Source organism: Nomascus leucogenys, chromosome 19 (assembly GCF_006542625.1).
Source record: "Nomascus leucogenys isolate Asia chromosome 19, Asia_NLE_v1, whole genome shotgun sequence".
Classification (NCBI taxonomy): Eukaryota; Metazoa; Chordata; class Mammalia; order Primates; family Hylobatidae; genus Nomascus; species Nomascus leucogenys.
Window position 1 is genome coordinate 33,438,694 of NC_044399.1, and position 18,617 is coordinate 33,457,310.

Genomic DNA, 18,617 nt, shown 5'->3' on the forward strand with positions numbered 1-18,617 from the left:
TTAAAAATAGACCAGATAATCATGGATCATTTTTATGAGATAACCCATGAACTCCCTTGGAAGCGGAGACAGAAATTGTATGACTTCTAGAGAGTCTTTTATGCACTGTGAGCCCATAAATTTGTAATTTCTAGTTTTAATTTATATGTGATGACCCTGAACTAAGCACTGCGTAACTGCTAGGGCCACCCAGGCCACCTAATTACCAACAAGCAGCCTTTACCTCCAACTATAAAGCATCCAAAGTCAAGAACACATTCCATACCATAAAAATAGCCTCATCCCAAACCCACTAAGCATGGAATGAAGGAAATAACTGCAGACATGCCTACAGCTCCCTGTGATGCATCTGTGTTTCCCAACAGGTCTCAGAACGCCCCTGTTTTCAGATGTCAGAAGAGAGAAAGATATTACCCTTACCTGTGAACAGGGGGCTGAAGGAGACCGGAGAAAAGGCACTTTGAGTTCTTGTCAACTTGGGTTTCCTAGGGAGTGAGAAAGGAGAGAGAGAATAGAGGGGAGAAATGAACACATACGCATTTAAGTCACCACAACACTCAGTTCCAGATGCACCGAAAAATAAAGCAAACCCTAGTCGTTGTCAGCAACACTCTTGTAATAAAGCATAAAATAAAGGGGGAGAATTTAAAATAATTAAGGCAATTCCTTAAATAGATTTGGCTAAAGAATTCACCAGCCTACAAAGCAATGAGAGAAATCTCTTTGGAGCTCACCATACCCAGTACATTAAAAGAGTAAAACACCTTGAGTGGTAATTAGCAAGTCCATTTCAAGAGGAAGGAAGTCTGATGCAGAGCTAATTTCCATCTGGGAGCCAAGAAAAGGGCTCCTGACCTGAACAGGCACCAGCTCAGAGCAAATTTTCCCTCTGGGCTTGCCTATAGGATAGGTCATCCCAAAGTGAACCAAGGAACAGATTCTGACCTGAGAATAGCACTGCAGGATGCACATGCAGTCCTCAACCTTGAAGACCTCTGATTTCTGCACAATTGCCCCAAGGCATGGGTCAAAGCCATCAGCTACTAAGTGGGCCTCCTCAGATTAGGGGCTCTGCCTAGCATACAAGAGGGCCCATTCCTCTCTCTGAGCTGCCACTCAGACAGCCCTCCCCATGACTTCTTGATGCTGTTTCAGGGAACCAGTCTGAAAACCCAGATCTTTTGGTTAATATACCAAAGATAACTTCACTTCTTTTTTTTTTTGCAACGGAGTCTTGCGCTGTCACCCAGGCTGGAGTGCAGTGGCGCAATCTCGGCTCACTGCAAGCTCCGCCTCCCGGGTTCACGCCATTCTCCTGCCTCAGCCTCTCCGAGTAGCTGGGACTACAGGCGCCCGCCACCATGCCCGGCTAATTTTTTGTATTTTTAGTAGAGACGGGGTTTCACCGTGGTCTCGATCTCCTGACCTTGTGATCCGCCCACCTTGGCCTCCCAAAGTGCTGGGATTACAAGCGTGAGCCACAGCGCCCGGCCTAGATAACTTCACTTCTTACCACACTTTCAAGTGGCTTTTCAGCAAGAAATGAAAGAAACTCAAAAGACTCCAACAAAGACATTATGGCCAGAAGTGTGTTAAACTAAAAAAACTCACCTCAGAATGACTGAACTTGTCGAGGTGATAGAAAAATGCTATATGCTGGCTGGGTGCGGTGGCACACGCCTGTAATCCCAGCACTTTGGGAGGCCAAGGCAGGCGGATCACAAGGTCAGGAGATCAAGACCATCCTGGCTAACACAGTGAAACCCTGTCTCTACTAAAAATACAAAAAATTAGCCGGGCGTGGTGGCGGGCACCTGTAGTCCCAGCTACTTGGGAGGCTAAGGCAGGAGAATGGCGTGAACCCAGGAGACGGAGCTTGCAGTGAGCCGAGATCATGCTATTGCACTCCAGCCCGGGCGACAGAGTGAGACTCCATCTCAAAATAAAGTAAAATAAAATAAAAATAAAAAAGGAAATATGCCATATGCTGGCTGGGCAGGTGGCTCACTCCTGTAATCCCAGCACTTTGGGAGGCCGAGGTGGGCGGATCACAAGGTCAGGAGCTCGAGACCAGCCTGGCGAACATGATGAAACCCCATCTCTACTAAAAATACAAAAATTAGCTGGGCATGGTGGCATGCACCTGTAATCCCAGCTACTCAGGAGGCTGAGGTAAGAGAATTGCCTGAGCCCGGGAGGTGAAGGTTGCAGTGAACCAAGATCACATCACTGCACTCCAGCCTGGATGACAGAGTAAGACTCCATCTCAAAAAAAAAAAAAAAAAGAAAGAAAAAAGAAAAAGAAATATGTTATATGCTGATTATGGTAGAGGTTATGATGACTATATATAAATTTGTCAAAATTAATAGAGCTGGACACTTAAAACGGTAAATTTTGCGGTATATACATTATACCTCAGGCCCGGTGCAATGGCTCACACCTGTAATCCCAACACTTTGAGAGACTGAGGTGGGCAGATTGCTTGAGCCCAGGAGTTCATGACCAGCCTGGGCAACATGGTGAAACCTCGTCTCTGCAAAAAATATAAAAATTAGCTGGGCGTGGTGGTGCACACCTCTAGTCCCAGTTACTCAGGAGTGTGAGGTGGGAGGGTCACCTGAACCTGGGAAGGTCAAGGCTGCAGTGAGCCATGATTGAGCCGCTGCATTCCAGCCTGGGTGACAGAGTGAGACACTGTCTCAAAAAAAAAAATTAAAAAATTAAAAATTAAAAAATATATATATATAAAATAACAGAACAGACTTAAAATCCTACCCCAGAATTGAGTGCCTGTCTCCTAGCATTGTAGCTGGCTCTCCTTCCAAAAATACTCTTACCCAAAGGTCTAAATAGAACTTAAACTCTTTTCAACTATAAACTGCACCAATAGAGAGGGGCAAAAGCAAAGAAAATCCAAAATGAAATTCTATTTTAAATTATTTGACTTCAGAAGATATTTATGCATTTATGTTTGTTTTTTTTTTTTTTTTTTTTTTTTTTTTTTGAGATGGAGTCTCGCTCTGTCGCCCAGGCTGGAGTGCAGTGGCGCGATCTTGGCTCACTGCAAGCTCCGCCTCCCGGGTTCACGCCATTCTCCCGCCTCAGCCTCTCCGAGTAGCTGGGACTACAGGCACCCGCCACCACGCCCGGCTAATTTTTTTGTATTTTTATTAGAGTCGGGGTTTCACCGTGGTCTCGATCTCCTGAACTTGTGATCCGCCCGCCTCGGCCTCCCAAAGTGCTGGGATTACAAGCGTGAGCCACCGCGCCCGGCCGTATTTATGTTTTAACACTGATATCTGAGCTTCTCAGAATTCACCTCAAACAAAATTCTAAAACCATACCATGAAGATCTTATTCAGAAAGAGCTGAAACCCTGGTCTGTCTTTCTCCTGACCTAGCTTTACATTCCCTTGGCAACCTCTTCCATACTTGAGGGGTCTGATGATCATGCTCACTATGAATATTCCACCCACAGCACCCACAGGAGAGGTGGCTACATAAAAATAAGATATGGCCACACAGTTTCTCTGCTCATAAAAGTGGCTCATGACTGCAGCTTAGTTCCAAAAATCCAGAGGACTGAAACGCAATGTTAATTCCACTGGACATGAACTTTAAGACTGCTGAAGAGCTTCCAAGCTGATTTTTATTTGATAACTTGTGGGTACAACATTAAACCCAGCAAATAGAAACCTAAAGCACTGGCCTTTCAAAAGGTTCACACCTCAGCCATTTGGCCGTTTGCCTCTTTTCAAAGGAAGCTGCATTACTCTGCCATCTGCCCATGCTGGGGACGAGTCTCTTCAGTGCCAAGCACTGAAGAACGGCAGGACCCAAATGCACACATCTTGCGGAGGCCTTCTCACTTCAGCTCATCTTCTCCCCCACCCCCGGCATTTTGAAGAAGAAAAATCATAGTTTCTAGGATCTAGAAAAAGAAAAACATCTGAATCCAGGGAGAGCTGTTCGAGAGTGCCAGAATGGTTTTTCCTGGCAAATAAGGGGGCCTCATGGCTGGATGCTTGGAAAGGTAAAAGGTCTAAAGTCTAGGAGGCCAAAAGGCTACTAATAAATATGCATGCTTCTTTCTCTCTTTGGGGAGACAAGCCTAACTACAAACCCAAAGCAGTATCTGTCTCAAGGATCCTGACAGCATTCTAATGGCAGTCATTCATGAAAAAACCAACCTAGATGACTATAAAAAAACAACAACAACAACAAAGCAAGGTACTGATTAACATAAAATTGAGGATGGTGGTTACCTGGGGGAGGGGTAAGATGTAATTAGAAAGCAACACTCTTCAAAGGTACTGATAACATTCTATTTGTTAAGTTTAGTGATGGGTACCTATGTTTGTATTTTATTATTATTCAAAGACATACACTTTATATATCCCCTTTTGTATACATGAACCATTTGGAATGATAAAAGGCCATTCTAAGCTGACACACTATATTTTGGAGAGCAATATGAACAATGGAATTTCAGATAACATTTTAAACTAACCCTCTATACTACATTCCCGTGTTACTTATTCTTCCTCAGATCACCTCAACAAGCATTAGGGTGCAAAGTTATAATACCCCTCTATCTTTGACAGTAGGCCACTTTCATCTTAGCAGCAACAAAGACTGGAGGAGTAGGGTGGGACAGAATAGCATTTGGTGGGCTGTGCTTCAGGTGACAGAAAAGGACAGGGCAGAAGGCCTTAGCCAGCAGTCCTTTGTGTCAGCTAAATTACTGCCTATGCTGTAGGTAACAAAAAAACAGGATGCCTCTGTCCACTTTTACCCTGCAAATTATTAACTGTACTGCAACAGATTTATGGGATAAAGGAGTTAAAAGCATTAGACTAGACAGAACAACAACATATAGATGTAACCATTGGCCGGTTTTAAAATTCCTTGAAACCTAAAATAAAAACAATGAAATAATAATAACCTATCTTGCCCATAAATCCCCTGTACTGATGCCCTAAGATTTACACATGTCCTTTTCTAAAGTAACTTCCAAACTAGGATGTCCAAACACCAGATTTTATGGCTCCAATGTACCTCTGCCCCTGCTAAAGCACACAGTGCCAAGTCAGCCAGCCTGTGCCATTTCCAACACGTCATAAGCCAGTGTCTGTTCATGTGCTACAGGCACAAAAACCATGTGTTCATTTTTAGTTCCAATACACAGACATCTGTGCAGCAAGGTCAGATCCAAAACTCCATCATAAACCAACTAAAGAACCTACAGAGGGAACTTCCAGGGAAAAAGCCAAGAGGCATGGTTCAAGGTCTAAAACCTTAGAAACGATGTTGGCAGACAGAATGTTAAGGAGTGAGAAGCACGGCACAGGACTCAAATGGACAGAGATTTTTTTTTTAAGCCCAGGAGTTCGTTCTAAAGGAGAGCTGCCAACCACAACCACTTCATGGAAAAAATAGTTAAAAAGATCAACAGTGTGTGGACCCAAAACCCAAACATAAAATCAGAACTTCCTCATCACACCATAAAATCATTTTGCTCTCAGCATGTCATGCTATTACTCAAAAAGATCCCTTCAGACCTGAAGACCCAAGGATACAGTGAAAAAGATTTCCCACATCGGCCAGGTCTGTCCACGACAGCAGGGCCCCAAATGGATGCCAAAGAAGTCTGCCTCTCTTTCCAGAATTCTATATTTTGTTTTTTTTCCCCCAAATAAATAGATAGGAAACCACTACAGAACCATCCTCCATTTCTCCACCTCACTACCATGAAGACAGCCAGTAATAGCCTCATCTGTTAACTTGGTAAAAAACAAATCTTGAAAAGTGAACAAGGTACCTATTTCCAACCAAGTGTGTATTACGTGATGATTCAAAATGGTCAGATCAAATTAGATCTCTCACCAAATCCAAAGGAAGGCAATCAGCTCAACATATGAGAAACAGACATGGGAACTCCACTGGTTTTCCTGAAATAGCAATGCTAGATTACACTGAGGACCACAGGCATCAAGCCCAGCTCTTTGAATTCCAACATATGTGTGTTATAAGCCCTAGCCCAGTTCCCCAGAACAGAAACCTGATTAGTTGCTGGGCCCATTTCTTTCTTTCTTTCTTTCTTTCTTTCTTTCTTTCTTTCTTTCTTTCTTTCTTTCTTTCTTTCTTTCTTTCCTTCTTTTCTTTTCTTTTCTTTTCTTTCTTTCTCTCTTTCTCTCTCTCTCTCTCTCTCTCTTTCTTTTTAAAGAGATGGAGTCAGCTGGGCGTGGTGGCTCACGCCTGTAATCCCAGCACTTTGGGAGACTGCGGTGGGCGGACTGCCTGAGCTCAGGAGTTCGAGACCAGCCTGGGCAACACAGTGAAACGCTATCTCTACTAAAATACAAAAAATTAGCCAGGCGTGGTGGCGTGTACCTGCAGTCCCAGCTACTCGGGAGGATGAGGCAGGAGAATGGCTTGAACCCGGGAGGCGGAGGTTGTAGTGAGCCAAGATTGGGCCACTGCACTCCAGCCTGGGCAACAGAGCGTGACTCCATCCCTGCCCACCCCCCAAAAAAAAGATGGAGTCTGGCTCTGTTGCCCAGGCTGGAGTGCAGTGGCACATCATAGCTTACTGTGCCCTTGAACTTCCTGGGCTCAAGTAATCCTCCTGCCTCTGCCTTCCGAGTATTGGGACTACAGGTGCGCGCTACCACACCCAACTGGTGGACCCATTTCTTACCTCAATTAAAAGGAGTTATCTAAGTTCGTCAGACGTGGTGGCTCATGCCTGTAATCCCAGCACTTTGGGAGGCCAAGGCAGGCTGATCACCTGAGGTCAGGAGCTCAGGACCAACCTGGCCAACATGGCAAAACCCCAGCTCTACTAAAAATAAAAAATAAAAAAAATGAGCCGGGTGTGGTGGTGGGCCCCTGTAATCCCAGTTACTGGGGAGACTGACACAGTAGAATCGCTTGAACCCAGGAAGCAGAGGTTGCAGTAAGCCAAGACCGCACCACTGCACTCCAGCCTGGGCACAGGAGAATCGCTTGAACCCGGGAAGCAGAGGTTGCAGTAAGCCAAGATCGCACCACTGCACTCCAGCCTGGGCGACAGAGCAAGACTCCACCTCAAAACAAAAAACAAAACAAAAAGAGTTCTCTAAGCTAACTCATACTACACTAAAGACAATATATCCAGGTAGGTCCACTTACCAGACTCAAAAGCAACTAAAAGGAAGTTTTGCTTAGTGCTAAAATGTGGGAATTGTTAAACCTTCTAAAATGATTGTAGGAAGGCAGATGTTGGGAATAGCAAAGGGAATTATGCCCAGAGGTTACTGTAAATGCCCCAAATTATACAGCAAAGACTACAGAAGCCCATAATTAACTCCAATCAACAATGAGGACAAAGGCATATACCCTTTGGCAAAAGACTGAAATTTCTCACCATTTCCAGGTCCTACCAATCAAAACAAGAGAACAAGCTAAAAATCCAAACTCATCTTCCCACTATTGCGGACTTAGGAGGTGCAGATCCACAGAAATCACAACTACCCTGGCCAGACTCACCAAGTTTCTCACAGCTGCGAGGCTGCCAGCAAGACTGGCACATAGTAAGCTGTTGAAAAGCTCACAAGCAGCACCAAATCCTAAGCATTAAAAAATTTACCAGCTCAGTCCTATTACTTATCTTCTAAAAAGCACAAAATATTCCATCTAGATTTCTCTTCTCGAAAATCTACTCTTATAAGGACAGGAACAAGACAGTCAATGCTCACCCATTTTACAGATGGGGAAAAAGGGAAGCACGAAGATGACAAATTTGGTCATCTCCCAGCTGATGTTGGAATTTACATGGAATCTAGACTTTAACATTCTCTATACAGCATGCTGCCTCCAAACAGCAGTCAACCAAACGTTTATACACAAATAACTAGCTCTTCTCCAATTCATCAAAAAAAGCCCTTGGACCAAAAAATGTAATTCTCCAGTGCCCTGAACTAAGCTTCTTTGCAAAGCTACAGCCCAATTTGCTCTGCAGCAGAAATCTGTATTGTGCTTAGTGTGAGGGTTGGTGACAGAGCAGCCAATGACCATTAAATTCTGCTTCCAAAGGCAAAAAACCGTATAATGTTATATGCCTTTTCCTCTTCCTAATCTATTAGACGTAGCAGCTAATTTCACGCCACACCTCGTATTTGGCGTCTCTGGAATCTCAGACGAACTCCTGGTCAATATGGAACAAAGGCAAGACAAACCACAAGAAAATTAGCAATCTATCCCATGTCATTACCCATAGCTTTAATCCCGCCCTTCCCTGCATCTGATGAAAATTTCATCTGTGCTGGTAAGTGGAGCATCGAATACAGAGCCTACCACAAAAAAAGCTGTTTCAGCAGCCACCCACTTTTCAAGATCTGAACTCCCAGCATGAATTCACTGGGAGGCAAAGCAGAAACACCGGCCTACCTAAAGGGGCAACACACTGATTTCTTTAGAAAGTTTGGATTTGGCCTGATCCCCAAGATAAGCCCATGGCACAGCTGTTCAGAAAGGGCAAGAAAGCCAAATCCACCCAACATTTTCTTGTTGGAGTACCCAAGTTCCCTTGAAAACAGAAGTCTATGGATGACTGGTTCCCAGTTCAGGATCAACTGGGGAGCTTTTAAAAAATTCAAACTTTTAGGCTTTTCAAAAAGCTCCCCAAGTGATCTTAGTTCACAGTAAGGTTATCAATTTATACCTGTTCTTTAGCTTTGGTTTATGGCTGCCAGTATGTCTCAAGAATCCATCACGTAAACCACAACAAAACCCATTCCAATCTTTCTGAGAACCCGCTCAAAGAAGTACAAACCACAATGGCAGTTACCACAAGGTAACTCATTTCACTGACACCAAAGTTGACAGCTTTGTAAACCAACGCTACAGATGTAACACTCGTTGCCAAAGATCAGTCCACCCCTCAGAAATGCAGGAAAAAAACTCAACGTCTACGTTTGGAATTTTCATCAATTGGCCTAGAACTCATGTACCTGTCTGTACCTTGTCTATATCTTACTGGTACTTAGAATTCTCAAATGGCTTTGAGAGAGCGCAAAGCTATTTTCTCGAGACAGGCTCTCACTCTGTCACGCAAGCTGGAGTGCAGTGGCACGATCACTATTCACTGCAACCTCTGCCTCCTGGGCTCAAGTGATCCTCCTGCCTCAGCCTCCCGAGTAGCTGGGACCACTCCCGGCTTTTTTTTTTTTTTTTTGTAGAGATGGGGGCTACTTTTTGTTCGTCTGTTTGTTTTGTAGAGATGGGGTTTCGCATGTTGCCCAGGCTGGTCTCAAACTCCTGAGCTCAGGCGATCCGCCGTCCTCGGCCTCCCAAAGTGCTGGGATTACAGGTGTGCGCCACCGTGCCCGGTCTGCTATTTTCTATTCTCAGAGACAGTGGTCAGCACCTAAGTTTGATATGCCAAGTTCATCTAAGGGAACAACCAGGAAAACATTAAAACTTTGAATAGCGGTGTCCAATTGATTGCTGGCCTGCAACTGCATTTGAAGATTCTCCTGTCATTTGCATGCATGAGTGTGAAGGGAGGTGCGGTGCTGGTACACAGAATAAGCATGGCGGTCAAGATGCAATACCAGCTTTTTGCCCCAAAGGCCAAACATTTCCAGCAATCTCCCTTCCAGGGATAATGGCACACAGCCGCCTTGGAAAAACTTAAAAGCCATGGCAGGGTGGGGATGGGAGGATGGTCTGAAACCATCTTCCAACAAGAGAGATGCAAACCAGCTGAGAAGTGTCACGGAGTGTGCACTCTTTAAGAGTGAAAGCTGTTTCCACAATTAGCGCTGACCTTATGCGAAATGTTACCACCTTTGGTCCCAAGTCTCTGCCTCCTCCTGAAGACCCTATCTTAAGAACTGTCAGGATCGCGGTAGCAATAGATAAAAAGGGAAACCAAACAAGAAAAGGAAGTTTGTCGGCCAGCCCCCGGCCGGTCTCACCTCCCCGCGTCCAGCTCCCGGCCCGCAGGGCCTCCCATGTCTGTCAGGCTCGCAGCTGAAGCAGCCAGCTCTCCAGAAGGCCTCTTGCCGGTCCCATCCCCAGCGCCGGAGCCACCGTTGCAGCTCTTGGTGCGAAAGAGGCGACTGAGGCGGATTTTGAAGGAGCCCTTCCGAGAAGGACCCGCGAGTGGCCGGAGGGGCCCGGGAGGAGGCGGGGGCGGGGGAGGTTGCTGCTGCTGCTGCTGCTCCCCTCTACTCAGGCGCCCCAGAGGGACCAAGTCCTGCAGCGGGAAGGGCACCGGAGGTAATTCAGGGCCTGGGGGCTGCAGCAGAAGCCGGCCGCCCCCTCCTCCTCCGCGACCCGGGCTGCTGAGCTCCTCTTCCGAGCAGCTGTTAGTCTCCAGGCTCTCGGCCTCCGATTCCAAGCCCTCCAGGACCAGCAGCGCGTCGCTCGTTTCCGTGGGGTCCTCCCCGGCCTGCGGGGCGGCAGCAGGCGGCTGGGGCTGCGGAGGGGGCGGCTGAGGGGGACACGGACACGGGCAGCAACCCCCACCGACTGTCTTGACCCCCGGCCCTGCCGGCTGCCCGAGCCCCAGAGCCGCCAACTGAGCTTCTAGTCCAGCCGCCGGGCCCCAGGTCCGCTCCAGCGCCAATCCCGGCGGCAGGGCCTTGGGGTCCAGGGCACAGCGGTGCCGGGGACACAGCAGTTCCGAGGGTCCCGGCTCCGGGGCCGCCTCCACGTCCTCCTCCTCCGGCGGCCGACCCACGTTGCGGAACACCATCAGCTGCGGCGGCCGGGAGCCCCGCGGGCCGGGCCGCGCGAGGAAGGGTGGCGGCGGGGTGCCATGGCCCGGGGGCGGTGGCGGCGGGCCTGGCTCGGGGGCCGCCTCTCCATAGCCGAGGAGGCGGCTCAGGACGCGGTACGAAGCGGCCGCCGCCGCCGCCTCGCCATCCCGGAGCTCGGCCCCCTGCATCGGGGAGAGGGAGGGAGGGCGGGCGGCTGGGAGCCGGGCTGGGGTGGGGACTAGGCTGGGCCCCGCCGGAGCCCCGCCCGCCGCGGCCCCCGGAGCGACAGCGCTAACGGCCGCCGCGGCCTCTGCCTCATAGAGGGGGGCGGGGGGCGCGCGGAGCCCAGCGCGAGCCCGGGCCGCGCTCCGCCACCGCCGAGCACCGCCCCCAAGCCGACGTCACTTCCGGAAGGGCTTAGCCACGCCACTTTCCCCAGGGCGTGCTCGCGCTGGCCTCCACGGCGAGTGACGTCGCGCGCGCCCGGGGCCGCTATTGGCGGTGAGCTGTCTGTTGGCTAGCGTTGGTCTCCTTTCCCGGTCCTTGCTTTTCACTTCCTGGGCACCCAGGCCCAGGCCATCCCATTCGGTAGAGCGGAGAGGCCTTGGAAACCATGGTCTGGTCCTGGGAGCGCGCCGCTGGCCTTGGGAGCACATATGGTTCTCCCACCTGCGCCGCTTGCGATGTGTGACCTTGGCTGAGTCATTTCATCATTAATCTGTATCTCCCTCCTGGCACCCAGTGAATGTTTGTAGAATCACTACATGAATCGTGTTCTAGACCCAGTGCTGTACTGATAAATGTGTAACAACCAGCTCTCTGGGGGGAGAAAGGGAATGTATGAACTTACATAGGCACATAAATTTGTCGTTAAGTTTTACTGACATAAAGGATGTGTAGTTCACAATTTACAATTAATAGTAAATTGGCAAATTCCATATAACTGTTTCTCACAGAATGCTTTCATTGATTTTTGCCAAACTCTTATATGGGTAGCCAAACTGATTGCAGTTGACCAAGGAGTGTAATTGTAAACGTGAATGTTGGTTGATAAAAGTGAAAAAGACAAAACTTAACTGGATTGTCAATGATGGGAGCAACTTCTTTGCTGAGTCAGAAAACGGTTTAAAATACTGGAAGAATATTTACTCAATTTTTGTGCTATTCATAATGTAACGGCTACAGACAACACATTAAGTTTTTATTGTTGTTGTTGTTGAGATGGAGTCTTGCTCTATTGCCCAGGCTGGAGTGCAGTGGCGCGATCTTGGCTCACTGCAACCTCTGCCTCCCGGGTTCAGGCAATTCTCCTGCCTCGCTCCAGGAAATTTTTTGTATTCTTAGTAGAGACAGGGTTTCACGATGTTGGCCAGGCCAGTTTTGAACTCCTGACCTCAGGTGATCCACCCGCCTTGGCCTCCCAAAATGCTAGGATTATAGGCGTGAGCCACTGCGCCTGGCCTTCTTATCTTTATATAGGGATAAGGATTGCAATTTTGCTTGCTTGCAGGCATGTTGTGAGGATCAAATAAGATCAAGCTTTTCGTGTGAAGGAGGTGAAACTGGAGGGAGGGAGCCCATTGAAATAGTCCCAGTGGGAGATATTGAGAGATGCAAGGGAAAAGGAGGAAGGATCAGCCGCAGAACTCAGTGACTTCTAATACCTGAGGGTGCATTGAGGGGAAGAGGGTGGAGGGTTGAGTCCTGCAACCAGAGGGACCTTTTCAGAATGGAAATGTGTTCATAGCCTGTGATTAAAATTGTTCATGGTTTCCCATTGTTCTTAGGCTAACGTATGATCTTGTGATCTGACCCCTGTGTGATCTAACCCCTGCCTCTCTAGCCACATCCCCCGCTAAGCTCCACCTTGTTCTCTGTTCCCTGCATTCCCATCAGCCTTGCGGCAGGCTTCCACACATGTGGGCAAGAAAAGCTATTCCCTTTGCTTGCAAGACTTTTCTCTTTTTGCTAGTAAACTCCTACTCATCCTTCAGATTGAACTCACTCCTCACTACCTTAGGGAAATCTCCCTGCCTGGGCCATTCCTCCTCCCCAGGCTGAGATCATTCCTTTGTTGCACTTACTTGCGCAGGTGTAATTTGCAATCTGTCTGTGGGGTCAGTTGATTAAAAGCTGTCCTCCCTACTAAACTGTAAATTCTATGAGAGCAGAAGCTGTGTTTGCTTTTTGCCCCTTGTGGACTCTCCAGTGCCAAGGACAGTGCCTGGAATTGTTGTTCAACCTTAAGCCCTGTAAGAGTCTCCTGAGACAAATTCTGCACAACAGAATTAATTGTCTTTCCTCACACATAAAGAGACAAAGTAAACCTCAGTGAGTTATTTAGCTAAAGTCACTCAATTCAAAAGGATGCAGTGAAAATCAAAACCAGCTCTGACTCCAGATAGTTCATTCTCTTCCCCTGGCTGCCTCTCAGGTGTCACTCAGGTTTCCGAAGAAAAGAAGAGCGATTGGGAGGGGCATGTTTACCCACGTCTGTAATTCCAGCACTTTGGGAGGCCAAGGCAGGTCTTGGATCACTTGAGGCCAGGAGTTTAAGGCCAGCCAGGGCAACATAGCAACACTGTCTCTACAACAAATGTTAAAATTAGCCAGGCATGGTGGTGTGGCCAGATGTGGTCTCAGATACTCAGGAGGCTGAGGCAGGAGGATTGCTTGAGCCCAGGAGGTGGAGACTGCAGTGAGCTGTGATCACACCACTGTACTCTGGCCTGGGTGACAGAGCAAGACCCTGTCTCTATATAGATAAATGAATAAAAGAAGAGAAATTGCTATAGAATCACACAACACCTGAGGCCTAAGACGACTACCCAAGATCCCTAGCTTTCTCTCTGAGAAATTCTCTGGCCTCAGAGCCCATTACAAGCTAATTACAGGCAAGGTCCCTGGCTCTTCATCGCCCTCTGCTGTCCAGCTGCTTTCCTGGCCACGGGAGAAGAGGACTGTGTCGATTATCTGGAGTATCTCTACTTGCACGGAGTGCACAGAGGTACAGGGGAACACATGCGAGCTCTTTCTAAGGCAGGGCAAGCCATGGGGTAGACTTTTCCCGTTTCCATAATTGTCAATTTCCGTAGCCCAGATCCTGGAAAAAACATTGAAAGTTAAATTCCAAGCAAAGAGGGTGTATCTTTGCATTTGTATGACTTGAATTTGTGTTGGGTTTTTTGTTTGTTTTGAGACAGCATTTCATTCTTTTGTTTTTGTTTTGTTTTGTTTTTTTTAGATAGAATTTTGCTCTTGTTGCCCAGGCTGGAGTGCAATGGCGCTATCTTGGCTCACTGCAACCTCTGCCTCCCGGGTTCAAGCGATTCTCCTGCCTCAGCCTCCCGGGTAGCTGGGATTACAGGCATGCGCCACCACGCCTAGCTAATTTTGTATTTTTAGTAGAGACAGGGTTTCTCCATGTTGGTCAGGCTCATCTCGAACTCCCAACCTCATTGATCCGCCTGCCTCAGCCTCCCGAAGTGCTGGGATTACAGGCGTGAGCCACAACGCCCGGCTTAGAGTTTCATTCTTGTTTCCCAGGCTAGAGTGCATTGGTATGATCTCGGCTCACTGCAACCTCTGCCTCCTGGGTTCAAGCGATTCTCCTGCCTCAGCCTCCTGAGTAGCTGAGATTCCAGGCGCATGCCACCAGGCCCAGATAATTTTTTTGTTTTTAGTAGAAACAGCGTTCTGCCATGTTGGCCAGGCTGGTCTCAAACTCCTGACCTCAAGTGATCCACCTGCCTCAGCTTCCCAAAGTGTTGGGATTACAGGCGTGAGCCACTGCGCCCTGCCAAATTTATGTTTATTGAGCTGATTGTATGTCTAAATACACCTCTTTCACTGAGCACTATAAAAGTGGTCCTCAGCCGAGCGTGGTGGCTCAAGCCTATAATCCCAGCACTTTGGGAGGCCAAGGTAGGCGGATCACTTGAGCCTGGGAGTTTGTGACCAGGTCGGGCAACAAAGAGACCCAATGTTGTGAGGATGTTGTGAGACCTCATCTCTACGAAAAATAAAAAAAATTAGTTGGGCATGGTGACATGCACCTGTAATCCCACCTACTCGGGAGGCCAAGGCAGGAGAATCACTTGAGCCCAGGAGGCAGAGGTGGAGTGAGCTGTGTTCATGCCACTGCACCCCTGCCTGGGTGACAGAGTGAGAGACTCTGTCTCAAAAAAGTAAAATAGAAAATAAGGTGGGCACAGTGGCTCACGCCTATAATCACAACACTTTGGGAGGTTGAAGTGGGTGGATCACTTGAGCCCAGGAGTTTGAGACCAGCCAGGGCAGTAAGGCAAAACCCCATCTCTATACCCACCGCCAAAAAAAAAAAAAATTATATATATATATATATATATATATATTTATTTATTTATTTACCTGGGCATGATGGCACACACCTGTAGTCTCAGCTACTTGGGAGGCTGAGGTGGGAGGATCCATCAAGCAAGCCCTGGAGGCGGAGGCTGCAGTGAGCCGTGATTGTGCCACTGCACTTTAGTCTGGGCGATAGACGCTCCAGCTTGGGTGACTGAGCGAGACCCTGTCTCAAAAAAAAAAAAAAAAAAGGTCCCTACAGAGATAGAGTCCTAGTTAAAAACTTTTATGAAGGATGACTTAAAGAATTTAAGGTCTGGCACAGTGGCTCACACCTGTAATCCTCGCACTTTGGGAGACCAAGGTAGAAGGATCACTTGAGCCCAGGAGTTTGAGACCACCGTAGACAACATAGTGAGACCTCATCTCCACAATTTTTTTTTTTGCGGGGGACGTTGTCTCTCTCTGTTGCCCAGACTGGAGTGCAGTGGCGCGATCTCGGCTCACTGCAACCTCCGCCTCCTGGGTTCAAGCAGTTCTCTGCCTCAGCCTCCCGAGTAGCTGGGATTACAGGTGCCCAACAACACGCCTGGCTAATTATTTTGTATTTTAGTAGAGGCCGGGTTTCACCATATTGGCCAGGCTGATTTTTTTTTTTTTTTTGAGTCAGAGTCTCGCTGTGTCATCCAGGCTGGAGTGCAGTGGCGCGATCTCCGCTCACTGCAAGCTCCACCTCCCAGGTTCACGCCATTCTCCTGCCTCAGCCTCCTGAGTCGCTGGGACTACAGGCACCTGCCACACACTCGGCTAATTTTTTTGTATTTTTAGTAGAGATGGGATTTCACCGTGTTAGCCAGGATGGTCTCCATCTCCTGACCTTGTGATCCGCCCACCTCGGCCTCCCAAAGTGCTGGGATTACAGGCGTGAGCCACTGCGCCTGGCCAGCCAGGCTGATGTTGAACTCCTGACCTCGTGATCCACCCACCTTGGCCTCCCAAAGTGCTGGGATTATAGGCGTGGGCCACCATGCTCGGCTTTTTTTTTTTTTTTTTTTTTTAATTAGCCAGGTATGGTGGCACATGCCTGTAGTCCCAGCTACTCAGGAGGCTGAGGTGGGAGGCTCACTTGAGCCTGGGAGGCCGAGGCTGTAGGAAGCCATGATCTCACCACTGCACTCCAGCCTGGCAATAGAGCGAGACCTTGCCTCAAAACAAAAAAATGCTAAAGAATCTAAAGAATTTCTGAGATTCATTTGGTCATTCAACAATGGGCTAGGTTTGGGGATGCAGTGATAAATGAGACAGACACAATCCCTGCCCCTCTGGACTTTGTGGTTGATCTAGTTAGTCTTAATCATGCCACTTTCTGAATATATGAGCAAATGCAAATAATTAAACATCTCCGAACCTGTGTTTCATTTGTAAAAATGGGTCAGTAATAATCCCCCCTTGACATGGCTATTGTGGGGAATTAAATGAAAACTTACATGTAAAGGTACTTAATAAATTCTACAGTGCTATACAAATGTTAGTTAATACATTTTTTCCCAAGAGGCTTTTCATGATAATAAGTTACTGTTGTCTTCACCCAGTGTGTTTTGTTGACCCTCAACTAACAGTAACCAGTAATAAATAACAAGAAATTGAATAAGTCACTCAGAAAGGCCAAGGAAAGAGCCATGGATGTGCAATACAGGTTTCTGCTCCCAGCAGTACCACTAACTGGCTGGGTGACCTCGTGAATGTCACTTTCCTTACAGTGTTTTAGTTTCCTAATTTGTTAAAAAAAAAAAAAAAAGTCTGGGCTATGGGCCCTGCTAGTTTTGCCATCATAGAGATTCCCCTGGGGGCTTGTCCTCTATCCCCCCTATCCCCACAGCCTGGGCACTCCCACTTAGGTTGCACAGCACAATTGTTCTTTGCAAGGCCGGGCATGGTGGCTCACGCTTGTAATCCCCGCACTTTGGGAGGTCAAGGCAGGCAGATCACCTGAGGTCAAGGTTTCAAGATCAGCCTAGCCAACATGGTGAAACACCATCTCTACCAAAAATACAAAAAGTAGCCAGGCATGGTGGCACACGCCTGTACTCCCAGCTACTTGGGAGGCTGAGGCAGGAGAATCACTTGAACCCGGGAGGCAGAGGTTTCAGTGAGCCGAGATTGTGCCACGGCACTCCAGCCTGGGCAACAAGACTCTGTCTAAAAAAAAAGAATTGTTGTTTGCAGAGGTCAACTGGAAAGCAAGGGACATGTTTAGCAACCACCACCCATCCCTTCCTACATACACTCAATGATCTTGGACATCAAAGGTTCCAGACATTGGGGGTTTGGAGGGGGTTTGAAGGGAAGAAGCCAAAAGACAGCCTGCGCTTGCAGGGCCAGATTGCCTGGTGAAGCAGGAAGCCCATCATCGAGGGAAAAGTGATGGGTGGGCAGGCAGGAGCTTTGTTCTGTGGCTTCCCCAAGAATCCATGCCCTTCCAGATCCAAGGAGGCCGGCTCAGACAGCACTGACTCAGGGCCCCCCAGTTACTGTGCCTAGCAGCAGGAAGGAGGTGAGGGGTAAGAAAACTGGGAAAAGCAAGAGAGAGTAGCCACAGTTTTCATGAAGAAAAGGAGAAGGGGCCAGGTGCGGTGGCTCACACCTGTAATCCCAGCACTTTGGGAGGCTGAGGCAGGTAGACCACTTGTCAGGAGTTCGAGACCAGCCTGGCCAACATGGTGAAACCCCCGTCTCTACTAAAAAATACAAAAAAAAAAAAAAAAAAAAGTGCTGAGCATGGTGGCACACGCCTGTAGTCCCAGCTACTCAGGAAGCTGAAGCAGGAGAATCGCTTGAACCCAGAAGGCAGAGGTTGCAGTGAGCCGAGATCACGCCGCTGCACTCCAGCTGGGTGGACAAAGAAAGAATCTATCTCAAAAAAAAAAAAAAGAAGGTATAGAACTTAGGATGACAAAATGAAGGTGTAAAAAGTGGAGGCAAAACTGTGTTCACTGTCTTCTCCTTGCCCACCTCTCTCCCGCCAGCATTGCCGCTGTGCTTGTCGACTTTGTGGTTCAGAAGGAGGCCTGGGTGGTGGGGACGGACACCTGTCACAAACAACACTGTGGTTCTAGGGAAGTCCCTTGACCCCTCTGCGAGGAGGCTTTGTTATAGTCCCTGAGGCTGAGTAACGGTGATGGTGGTGGTTTGGGTGGGCAATGTAGGGGAGTCAGAGCTCTGGATGTAAATCTCTGAGTGAGCTGCTTTGTGACCTTGGGTGAGTCTCAGTGTCTGCATCTGTGAAATGGGGATAAGAACATTCACTATACATGGCTGTGGGGAAGATTCATTCAGATAAGGCACATGAAGATCACTTTATAATCTGCCTCAGTCTGTACAAAGACCGATTACGGTACTATTAGGCTGGCTTTCCTACCCTCGACATCCCCATTCTCAAATCCCAGCTCAGCAGCACGGGGTCAGGGGGGTGCACGCAGCCAGAGTAGACTGCCAGGAGATGCAGCTTGGCCCCTTAGTGTGCCTGCTGCAATTGCTGCCAG

The 18,617-nt window shown here is 48.1% G+C and overlaps 1 protein-coding gene across 3 annotated transcripts in view; it reads right to left on the minus strand.

Moving 5' to 3' along the window:
- Positions 1 to 11,140, minus strand: part of SOCS7 (suppressor of cytokine signaling 7) — a 54,240-nt gene extending 43,100 nt beyond the window's left edge. For 2 of the 3 annotated variants that reach the window (XM_030799831.1, XM_030799830.1), the window contains exons 1-2: positions 9,964 to 11,114; positions 421 to 485 (exon numbers count right to left, since the gene is read on the minus strand). In XM_030799831.1, coding sequence (XP_030655691.1) covers positions 421 to 485; positions 9,964 to 10,937 — 1,039 coding nt within the window. In that variant the 5' untranslated portion in view covers positions 10,938 to 11,114. Of the gene's footprint in view, positions 1 to 420; positions 486 to 9,963 lie in introns of all 3 variants that reach the window. The other variant, XM_030799829.1, reaches the window with a different exon arrangement.
- Between the last annotated feature and the right edge of the window lie 7,477 nt (positions 11,141 to 18,617).